This window comes from Notamacropus eugenii, chromosome 2 (assembly GCF_028372415.1).
Source record: "Notamacropus eugenii isolate mMacEug1 chromosome 2, mMacEug1.pri_v2, whole genome shotgun sequence".
NCBI classification, from domain to species: Eukaryota; Metazoa; Chordata; class Mammalia; order Diprotodontia; family Macropodidae; genus Notamacropus; species Notamacropus eugenii.
The window spans coordinates 307,704,440-307,716,824 of NC_092873.1; the positions used below are offsets into that span (position 1 = coordinate 307,704,440).

A 12,385-nucleotide genomic window follows, 5' to 3' on the forward strand; every position below is an offset into this window, starting at 1 on the left:
ACAAGTTTACCACAGAGGGTCCCCCCAAGCAGCTAGGATTCTTGCTCTAAATATCCTGACATCATGTAGATACCAAAGGAACACTAAGGACTATCAGTTATCCTGCCCTCTCCAGAACTGGCCAATCTTCTTTATCCACTCATGAAATTCCAATAATGTCCTCCACGTACATTCACCACAAAATTCTGATGCCCTGTTGAAAACCAAGAATTTCAATCCTTAGGCAGCTGTGGTATTCCAAAGAATACTGGTGTTTAAAAATTTGTTTTAAAATTTTGTCTGATAGAAGGCTGGGGTCATTGTCAGGACTAGTAATTTCCTGAAGCCAGTCTAGCTCACAGTCTTCCTCATATTCAATTCCGGGCCTAGTTCATTGTTCATTTACAATGTCTGTCCAAGACCTAAGAGTCCAAGGGACAACTCTACACACTGTGCATTCAACTGCTTATCAGCCTAGACAACAGACATTCTTTTATTTGACTCTTTCTGTGGGAACTGTTAGAACGAATTCTCCTCAGTGATGACAGATCTCATTCAGGACACTCTGCAGTGTTCTAGGCTTTGATACCAACAGTGCAATGCCTTTCACAAACAGGAATAACTCTACTATCTCACCAATCGGAAGGGATTTCCTCTTCCTGTTGGACACTGTCATGGACCTCCTCCATGACAGTGGCAAACACCTTTGGTAAGCCCAAGTCTCATTATTTTAGGCCTTTTTAAAAATTACTTATCAGGGGGTTGAACAATGTTATCTCTGTCATTACATGTTTTTGTTTTGTTTTGAGAGAAAGATGGGCCTAAGTGACTTGCCCAGGGTCATACAACTAGCAAGTGTCAAGTGTCTGAAGCCAGATTGGAATTCAGGTCCTCCTAATTCCAGGGCTGGTGTTCTATCCATTGCACCACCTAGCTGCCCCTGCCATTACATGATGCAAGGAATCTTCTATGATTCTAATATATACATAGTAGGAACCCTGTTGGAGGAAAGCCTTCGAAGGCTGTATTTTGTTCTACGAAATAAAACACTTTTTTATGATCAACCAAAAATAAGCTCAGTCACTCTCTTATTCTCTACATATTTCAGTCAAATGTGTGATCAAAAAGACAGTAACTGTTATGGAATATCCTTCATGAAGACATGTTATGGTCTCACACATCTGGTAAAGAAATTTCAAAGTCCAAAATAATTATGCTAAATCATGGAAACATTGTAATCTGTTCAAACTAGACAGATTTCTTAAAATAGGCTGGTTCTTTAATTCAGCATATGCATTCTGGGCTCCTAAACAATCAATAGTGTTGACTTGAACACAGAAGGAATCACAGGAGCTTCTGCCTCCCGAGGCAGTTTCAACATTGCATGGACACATCCTGCTCCCAGACTCACAAGGATGCTGGCTCCATAGCAGTGCAGTGCTAGCTAGATCAGTGTACAACACAATCAAACTCATCATCTTCTCCTAGGACATGATCTGAGTAGAAAATAGAGTAGAAATAACAAAGGAGTCAGTCCTGATGGAATTTAGGGAGGACTCTCTGCCTTACCAAAGGAGGTGAAATTAAAAGGGTAACAGGAAAAGTAAACAGGAGACAAGGAAGAAGGAGAGAGCCCCCACACATGACCCCTTACCTGACATCCTTCCCCACTGTCATGGCTGCAATCACTTTCTTGACAGCTTCTTTCCTTTTCTCCTTCTTTTCATTGTTGAGCTCTGCCTTCAGTTCAAAGATCTCTCCTACCAAACAGAGAGAGCGAGAGAGAGACAATGTGTTAAGAGAGAGTCCCAGAGCCAAGGAACCAAAACTTAGGCTGCACTTCACAAATAAACAAAACCAGGAAAGGTATCCAGAGGAGTCATGATATATATGACAGGCATATGGAAGGGTGGGTAATAAATCCCAAGTCCCAGAAACTCTACTGAGCCATGCATAAAGACCAAACCAGGAGTAACAAGAATCCACGTAGTGTATGGGTGAAGGTGACCTTGACTTGCAGAACCTCAGTACTCATTCAACTGACATCAAAGTACATGATACTTCATGAAACCTTAGTATTAATATGTTACAAGTTGCAGTGTCTCTAACAACAGAGCAAGGAAATTATATATTTATATATCAAACAGATGACTACACATACTTAAAATTATTTAGTTTCAATGTGTTTCAAAATTTTTTAAGATAAATAGCAAACCTCTTTAAGGAAGTAGCTTAGAAAGATTTGGAATTAACTAAACACAGGCAAACAAGTTTACTTTGCATTTCTTTTTCAAAAGTAAAATAAGTTTTGTCATTTTGAACTTGATAAATATGAATATTTACCGATATAAAGTAAAGAAAAAGAGGCAAAAAGTGAAATTGCCACTTTTATGTATAATTTTTTAAACATATAATAAATTCAACAATTACTTTCAGAGCTAATTATAAATTCAGTATGTTATCTTCAGAGCTATCCCGCTTCTTTATGTCTTCCTCTAAACTTCATTCTATTTTCTTCTGTACTTACAATGACCTTCTTTCTTTTCCTGCAGCATCACCAGCTATTGCCCCCATCAGTCCCTCAAATTCACTCCCTCAAAATTTAAAAAAAACCTCCATTATTATAAATAAGCATGTAAGCAAAAAAAAAAATCCATACATTGGCCACATGTGAAAATGTATGGTCCATTCTGTACCTCGAGTTCATCATCTATCTCTCTGTCAACATACAGGTACCATGCTTCATCTGGATATCCTCTGGGAATCATGGCTGATCACTGTAGTCTTTCAAAGTTATTTTCCTTTACAATGTTGTAATCATTGGATGAATTACTCAGATTATTCTGTTTACTACATTCTACATTGGTTCCTACAAATCTTGTCAAAATTCTTTCAATCCATCCTTTTCATCATTTCTTAGGTTGCAATACTATTTACATACCACTATTTGTTCCTCAACTGATAGACACTCTCTTAGTTTCCAGTTCTCTGATACAACAAAAGTGTTACTATAAGATCCCTTTTCTCTGCCTTTGATCTCTTTGGAGGATATATACTGCTCTAATTTGCTATGATGACCTTCTATATCTCAGTCTTTTCTCCATTTGGAGCTGAATATGGAATATGGTATGAGATGTCACTCTACATGTAATTTCTTCCAAATGGTTTTCCAGTTTTCCCAGCAGTTTTTTGGTAACATACTGAATATTTATCCAAATAGTTTGGGTCCTGGGTTTAAGAAAAACTATGTTTCAATTAGTTTAGGATGTCATGTTCCTAATTTGTTCCAACGATTAACTTTTCTTATTTTTTTAACCAGTGTCAACTAGCTTTGGTGACTGCTGTTAATATGTAGTATATGTGTGTGTATATATATATATATGTATATATGTATATACACACACACACACACACACACACACACACACACACATATACAGAGAGAGAGAGAGAGAGAGAGAGAGAGTGTGTGTGTGTGTGTGTGTGTGTGTGTGTGTGTGTGTGTGTGTGTTTAAGTTTAAGATCTGGTCCTTCAAGGCCATTTTTCTTCTTGTTATTTTAAATTATTTCCCTTTTGTTCCTCCAAATGAATTTTATTATTTTTTTCTAGCTCTAAAAAGAAATTCTTTGGTAGTCTGATTGATACGGCACTGAATAAGCAAATTAATTTAGACAGACCTATAATTTTCATGTTGATTCAGCCTAGCCACGAGCAATTAATATCTCTCCGATTATTTAGGTCTGGCTTTATTTTTGCAGAGCATTTTACAGTTATATTCACATAGGTCCTGTTTATCTCCAAGAAGGCAGACCTACTAACAATTTCCACTCTAACTTTCCTTCACCCCAGAAGAGAAGTGCCTTACAACAACAAAAAAAGTTTCAAAAAGAAGAGTAAAAAAATTCAGCAAAACCAATCGACGTACGGAATAAAGGAACAGAAGTATCTTCTGTCTCTTCTTTGAGAACAAGTTTGATCACCAAAATTTTGCAACTCTAAGTTCTGATTGGTTTGTTGTTGTTCATTCCAACCACATTATTATAATCATTGTCTATACTGTTTTCCTACGTCTGTTTACTTCACTTTGCAACAAGCTCTTCCATGCTTCTTTGTAGTCATTACGTTCATCATTTCTCACAACACGGTATCGACCATATTTTGTTTAGGCATTTCCAATCGCTAGGCATCTATTTTATTTCTAGTTATTTGTTACCACAAAAAAAAAAAAGCTATTAAAAAAATTTTAGTACTTATGAAGCCATCTTGTTAATAACTTTTTGTTGCCTTTTTTTTAAATGTTTTTTCCTGTTTTTTGAGGTTTATCCATTTTTTTCCTTTTTTTTTTTTTTTTGAGTTTTATCAAACATGTTTAGTAGTGGACTCTGGAGGCCAAAGGAGACATATACATATGCCATTTCATGTGCATAAATTCAATTTACTTTCCAAAACAGTTGTACTGGTGCAAAACTCCCCAACATGTATGCTGGTCTTTTCACAATTTCTACAAGATTAATAATAAAAGAATTAATAATTCTTTTATCTTCTTTGCTAAATTGCTGAGTATGAAACCTCATGCTTGTTTTGATGTGCCTTTCTGTTATCATTATCAATTTGGAGCACTCTTTCAAATGGTTAATTGTTTGTGATTCTTCTTTTGAAAATTATTTATTTATATCCTTTGACCACTCATCTGTTAGGGGATGGCTTTTAGTTTTAAATATTTCTCTTAGTAATTTAAATCTTAGATAAAAATCTCTTATCATAGATATTTTATAGGAAAAAATTTTCCCCAATCATTTCTCTTCTTATCCTAAATGCATTAATTTTGTGTAAATGTTTTCGAATTTCATTTAAACAAAATTATCCATTTTATGTCTTACAATTGCCTCTATCCTTTATTACAGTAAGACAGCAACCCTTTGTATACAGTTGTGAAGTTTATGATTTGCTTTTCTTTTAACTTTTTAATGGTATGATATTTAATATTCAGTTCACGTATCCATTTATTAAAGTGGAATTTTATTTTTAAGTTCCAAATTTTCCCTCCCCCACTCACTGAGAAGGCAAGAAATCATACATGTCCATTTTGAACTTAGTGGAATATGAGGCAAAATTCTGTGTAAGCTCAATTTCTGCCAATCTGCTTTCTAATTTTCCCATCATCAAATAAGTTTTTTCCATTTTTTTTAGATTTATCAAACATAGATCTATCGAATTCAATAGTTTCTGACTGTTCTTCAGCTAATATGTTCCACCGATCTATTTTTCTATTTTTTTTAACCAATATCAAATGATGTTGATGATTGCTCCTTTATAAAACAGTTTAAGGCATGGAAATACTATTCCATGTTCACTCCTAACTTTTTTCATAATTTACCTTGACATTCTGCTATTTCGTTCCTTCAGATAATTCTTCATCTATTTTCTAGCTCTATAAAGCAACCCCCTTTGGTAGTTTGAATAGTAAATCTGTAAATTAACTTTGGCAGTACTATTGTTTTTATTATACTGGCATGGCCCAGTTATGAACTCTGAACAGCATTCTAGTTATTTAAGATCTTTATTTCTTTAAGGAATGTTTTGAAGTTGAATCTATACAGGTCCCATGGGCTTTAGTAAATGGATTCCCAAATATTTTGTCATTACTTTGAATGGCATTTCTTTTTCTAATATTTCTTTGAATTATTATATAGAAATGCTGTTGTGTTTTATAGATTTATTTTGTAGTCTGCAAGGTCACTAAAGCTACTAGTCATCTCAATTAGTTTCTTTGCAGATTCCTTAAGATTTTCTAAGTAACCCACAGTGCCATCAGCAAATAGATAGTTTTGTCTCCTTTTTGCTTATCCTTTGCTTATCTCTAATGTCCTTCTCTTATTGCTGATTAGTAGCATTTCTAAAACTCTATCAAATAACAACAGGGAAAGGAAGTACCCTTGCTTTACTCTTAAGACTTACTGGGAAAGCTTCTATTGTTTCCCATTATATTTACATATAATATTTGCTTTTCATTTTAGATACTTTTGTCATACTAAAAGAAAAAGAACCCTCTATACCTACACTTTGTTATGTTTTCTGCCTAAATTAGTATTGTACTTTATCAAAGGCTTTTTCTACATTATTAATATGTGGCTTAATATGTTAATATTACCACATGACAATTATGTAGTTTGGAGCTTTTTGTTTTTAATATAATTAATCACAATCATTCTTTTCCTAATGTCAAATTACCCTTGCATCCTTGATATAAATTGTTTATAAGTGCATTCCAATACTATTCAGTGGGATAACAACTAGGAAAAGGGGAATACCAGCACATTACAATTTTCATAGGATAATGCACCTCTAGTAGGGTCTGTGCCACTGATACCCACTTAAACATAGAAGGTAAGACATTCCAAATGAAACATTACTTTTTTTGGTCAACAAAACAAAACAGCATAGCCAAAACAGTCGGCTGAATTGGATTCCCTCAAAATTCAAAGCTGCCAAAATCTGCTCTTTTCCCATCATTTATTTCCTGAGAGCCCCAAATAAGCAAACAGCAGGATTCCAGAAACACTGCATCATGAGCAGCAGGGGCAGCAAAATCCAAAAAGGATGTAGCAGAAGATACTTAAACTGTCTAAAATAGAATTTGAGAGAAGGGTAACTCAAATTTTGTGTTCTTTCCTTTATTTTAAAATTTTTCAACTTAACGTTTATGATAGCATTGGCTCTAATAAAGGCCTAACTGCTAGGCTGATGTTATAAATGCCTGAATAAGGGAAAGTAACAGAGCCCCTTGAACAATGGGCACTGGATATTAAGTTCCTCCTAACAGCCCTCTAATTATATCACTATGAGACAGAACAGAAGACAGTTCAGTCATGAAAACATGTAAAATACTATGGAAAGGAAGGGAGAAACAGGCTGATCCTTAGAATTTAAGAGAATAGATCACATTAAGAAAATCAAAAAAAGCTAGAGGAGTAGAAGACAGACACGACATTCGTGGAGGAAGCCAAGTTATGAGGGTCCCTGGGGGCAATCAGACACAAGGAATCCAAAACAAGGATGGAATAGAAAGAGACCGTAAGAAATCAACTAGGGAAAGACTTCTACTGTCCTCCTTTCCACTCTCTGCCACTAAAACAAACAAAAATACTCCTAAATGAGTGGACACTCAATCAGAAAAGCCTGATTATGGGAAATAAAGGAAGCCAAGGTATGGGACAAAGCAATATAAAAAAGAAGTGATTCAGTACATGCTCTCTCTAATGGAAAGATGATTAAGATTAATCTGAATTTCTGCATAAGGAAATATAGTTAGAGATCAAGCATTCACTTTAAAACATTAAAAAGCCAAAAGATTGTTTTCTAGCATTTCAACAAAAAAGGTAAAAGGGAGACAACTAAGGTGCCTAGTATGCAGCAACATGAAAGGTTTAACCTCAAACAAGAAAGTTAAAAATTCTTTCAAAACTTAAAAACTACTTCATGATAGGACAGAATCTTAAAATAATGGTGGAACCATGACAACAGCACTAAACTCTAGCTGGGTCTTCTAAGCATGTCCAGAAGTCTTTGGGCTCTACTGGTTACCTCCAAGATAGAAAGGAGTACTATTCAGGATAATTTCCCATGTCTATCATAAGAGAAATTTATTCACAAAGTGCAGGTAAAGGTCTGAAAACATAGCACTGAAGAAGCAGGATCAACCCAGTTTTATTCATGTTGTGGATCCCTACTGATATCATAGGACCATAGATTTAGTGCTGGAAGGGGTCAGAGAGATCATGTAGTTCAACTCTTCTACTGTATAGGCAAAGAAAAAATGGAGGTTAAATGACTCGCCCAAAAGCACAAAGGAACTGGTAGAGCCAGGAGTCCAAACAAGGCCCTCTCCCTCCAAATGCAGTGTTTTTCCCCAATGCACCAAGATTCCTATCTTGGGAAGTTAATCTTAGGCAGTAAAACCAGTGACTAAAAAGGATAAGCTGCCTACCCCAAGTGAGCTCAGACAAGGGAAGCTAGGCACAGATCTCTGAGGGGGTGGTTCAAAGTTGTATTTTTAGAAGAGTAAGTGAATGCAGATTTTTGAAAGAGAGCTCTCAGCCAATGCTCCTAGTCCTACACTCGGATGGAAAAATCTGTATCACAGCTCATGGTGGTATCACTGGCCCTGGCCAGAATGGGGCACCTGACTTAACTCTCAGTGCCAGACCTGAGAACTAGAGTCTATTCAGCCAGGATGTCTTTGAGAACAAAGAATCTCTGATTGGAAAGGAACCTCACAGGCCACCTCTCATCCAACCAGAACCTAAAATGGTTAGGCAGTTCACTCTTTTTTGTTTCTTGTTGTTGTTATTCCAAAGTAAGCATCACTCTGATATGTAATCTAATCATTTCTTCAGCTTTTGTAGCCAAAAGCATGGAAGATTTTCCCTTCTTCCTCCCAAATCAAGAGGAGACAAAGACGCTTGGGCATGGCTTTAAACAGAATTCTTTTTTTTTTTTTTTACCATCCTGAAACACTGGGATTACCTTCCACAGGCTTACTGGCACATTCAAACACCAAGACATTTCTCTAAAACAGTCCTATAACCAGTGATATCATCTTATTCACTGGTGGGTCTGAGTCAAGACCTTGGTTGAAGGTAATGATACTTTTATCATTTCCTTAAGAATCTCACACATTTACCTGGCCTTACCTTTTTTATTGGTCGTAAAATACTTGGAGTCAGTCATTTTTCCAGCTCCTTAAGGTATACCTGCAATGAGGAAAGATTCTTTTAGTCAACATAAAGCAGCTCCTGCCAGATCACTCAGCATTACAAGTGGAGACAAAATTACTGATGTTCCAAAGCCAAAGACAGTGGAAGATAAGGTATTGAGCTTGCCTTAACTCTGTGATATCATCCAAGAATGCTTCAAAAGCTAAAACTAGATCTGTTGGAAAAAAAATGGGAAATTTATTTGGAAAAACTCTCTCTTCCTATTATTTTCTTTATAGGAAAATCTGTTTTCTCTCTATGCTTTTGGAGCAATCAATCAACAAGCATTCATGCAGCACGTGGCTGTAGAAATCTAATTCCCTACTTGCAAGGGGCTTACACTCCAGCGGGAGAAGCAAAAAGAACATGGAAGTTTAAGCAAAACAAAGAGAAAAAATACAAAGAGGTTAAACAGAAATTAGTTGGGAAGGAAGACAGATCAGGAAATGATTCACAGAGGAAGTGGTGTGTGGGGTAAGCCTTGAAGGGAAAGAGGGTTTCCATGAAATGCAAGTGAGGAGGGAGCTCATTCCAGTTACAAGGGATGACTAGTATAAGGGGATGGAAAGGAGAGGTGAGTGTTGTTTCTAAGAAGCAAAGAAGAAGCTAGTTTGGCAAGAATGTAGAGTACCGAAGGAGTAGTATACAAGAGGGCAGGAAAGCTAGGTTGGGGCCATGCCCTTAAAGGTCTTTAAAAACTAAGCAGAGGAGTTTACATTTTATCCAGCAGTAAAATAAAAATGCTTTCAAACCTTCAAGTTACCTCTTACTGTGACAGTTTCCTGGGCAATAGTGTGCCCCAGAGGCCTACCAAGTAAGGAAACAATGTGGTCAGATCTGTGCTTAAGGAAAGTCATTTTGGCAGCATTATGGAAGGATGAAGTGGAGTGGGGCAAGAGGCCAAGGAAAGCACCAGGGAGCAAAATCTAGACAAGAGGCAAAGAGAGCTTGAACCAAGTTGGTGGCTTTGGGAGATGGGAAAATGGGTTGGATACAAGAAATGGTGTAGAGGTATAAACCACATCATTTGGCAACTGACTGTGAGGTGAGGGAGAGTGAGGAGAAAAGAATAATGCTGATGTTATGGAAAGATGGTGCCTTCAACTGAAAGAGGAGGGAGTGTGGCAGGAAAACATGAGTTACTTTTGTATGGGTTGAGTTTGAGATGTCTCCAGGACATGGGGTGATTAAACCTTGATCTATTAATCTGGGATGGGAGCTGATAAAATCACCAAAAGAGAGAATGTAGACAAAGGAGAAGAGGGCCCAAGACAGAGTCTTGGGGAACAACCACAATTAGGTAGAGTGGTCAGGATAATGAAACAACAAAAGAAAAAAAAGGAATAGATAAATTGGAAGGAAAACGAGGAGAGCACAAAGAAAATATCAAGGAGAAAGGTGCTCGACAGTGTCAAAATCTAGATATTAAAAAAAAGTAGAAAATCCAGACATTAGAAAAAAGACATTGAAAAAAGATCAAGACTGAAAAAGAGTCAGTGGATTTGGAAATTAAGATGCTTGTCATTTTAGAGACAGCAATTTCAGTCAAGTGATGAGGTCAGAAGTCAGACTGCAAAGGAATGAGGGAATCAGAAGAACTGGAGGCAATGAGTATAGGCAGATTTTTTTCTAGGACTTTAGCTAAGAAAGAGATAACTTGAAGGGACGGTAGAATCTAGTAAGGGCTTTGTTTTTGTTTTTTTTTAAGGATGGGGGAAACTTGGGCATTTCTGAAGGGAGAAGGGAAGGACCCAGGAGATTTACACAGGGAGTGCTTAGGGAACATGCCTAAAAGCCAAAGCCCAGCCCAGGGTCAGGATTCTTCACAGTGCCTCACAAACTCAGGTCATAGGCCAGGGGTGAGGAATCTGAGACCTCAAGGCCACATGTGGTCTTCTAGGTCCGTGGGTGAGGTCTTCTGACTGAGTCCAAGTTTTACGGAACAAATCTTTTTATTAAAGATATTTGTTCCATGAAGTCTGGATTCAGTCCAAGAGCCACGCTTAAGCATCTAAAGAGCCACATTTGGCCTTGAAGCCACAGGTTCCTCACCCCAGTCCTAGGCTGAGTTGGGACTTCAGGCTGGCTGCTGATTCTCCCCCAAATCTGGCCACCACCCTTTCAGGGTCCCTCTGTGTTAATGTTGAAACTTCAATGGCTCTAAGAGAAAGAAGCAGGATCCTTTCCAATGGATAAGAGTCAATGTGAATGAATAAAACATTTATTAAATACTTATTAAGCAAGAATAGAAATAGAAATAACACGATAGTTCTGCTCTCTAGAGATGTTCACTTTCTAATTAAGGGAGACATCACAAATAGGTTTCAGGCACACAGCTGTAGTTAAAGCCTGGTGGTGTTCCCCCTCAGGAAGACACAACCATGGGGAAGCAGAGATCCCAGTGGGAGCTAGAGCACTCAATAATATAAGAGACTGCTCCAAATCACTACTATGAGGCATGTAGTCAAAATAACTGAGACCACCCATATTAGCAAATTTGCAACAATGACAAGACTGGAATGATGGACATTGTTAGTGGGGCTGTGAATTGGTCCAACCATTCTGGAAAGCAATTTGGACTGATGTTTAAAAAAAATCTAAAATGTCCACACTCTTGGAGCATGAGATGTCACTGCTAGGCATATACCCCAAGGAAGTTAAAGACAGACATAAAGGTCCTACATACCCCAAAATAGTAAGAGCCATTCTTTTTTGTGGTAAAAAATAATGGGGTACAAAGTAGATGCCCATAATTTGAGAAATAGTTAAACAAACTGCAGTATGCGAATAAAGGAATAAGAAAGGATGAAGGACTTAGAGCATCATGGGAAGATTTGTATGAACCAACGCTAGTGAAATCAGCAAAACTAGGAAAATAAATACACAGAAAAACAGGGGTGGTTTAGATAGAACTGTCCTCAACTACAAGTCTTGAAGTATGATACATACTGCAAATGTGATCCCAGGTAAGTCATTTGACTTGAAACTTCTTAATAAAACCTTAATGTCTTAATATCCTAATACCATCTAAACAACAATTACTCAAGTTTTAGATAAGGGAAAAAGGAGATTCCCACGGGGAGGACACAGACCCCTCCATCCCCTCTTGGGCTACAGGTTCACTCAAAACAAAACCAATATACACAATAGCTACAATATAGCAAATGGAAAACTAACTTGACAGGTGCTTAATTAATAATAACCAAGTTTGAATGGCCCCAAAGAAGAGAAGACAAAATGCATCTCCTTCCCTTCTTTGCAAGGGTGACAGACTGTCAACACCATATACGGTAAAACTCAGTTGATGGGCTGTTAGTTTTGCTCAGTTGCTTTTTTCCTTTTTGTTTTTGTTAAAATGAATGATTCCTGGGGGAGGGATATGTATGGAAATTGAGATAAATGTAAACTCAAGATATCAGTAATGTTTTAGAGGGGGACGTGTCTTCCCTTAGTCTTTGTCTTCTGGGACCCTAGGTTGGGGGGGCAGTATTTGTGGCAATAACCCCTTGACACTCCTCTCAGGACCAGAGGCCCCAGGCCCACTGTACTTTCCCAAAACTATTCACAGATCCTGTTCCTGGGCCCTCTGCTTTGTCACTTAAGTATAAAAATCACTAATTATTTGTATATGAAGCCTACCATACACAAG

At 37.3% G+C, this 12,385-nt stretch overlaps 1 protein-coding gene across 7 annotated transcripts in view; it reads right to left on the reverse strand.

The window, feature by feature from the left end:
- AP2B1 (adaptor related protein complex 2 subunit beta 1) overlaps positions 1–12,385 on the reverse strand; it is a 144,753-nt gene that overhangs the window by 106,970 nt on the left and 25,398 nt on the right. For all 7 annotated transcript variants that reach the window (XM_072644916.1, XM_072644921.1, XM_072644919.1 and 4 more), the window contains 2 exons: positions 8,674–8,733; positions 1,634–1,739 (listed from right to left, as the gene is read on the reverse strand). In XM_072644916.1, the coding sequence (XP_072501017.1) occupies positions 1,634–1,739; positions 8,674–8,710 (143 nt within the window). In that variant the 5' untranslated portion in view covers positions 8,711–8,733. The remainder of the gene's footprint in view (positions 1–1,633; positions 1,740–8,673; positions 8,734–12,385) is intronic.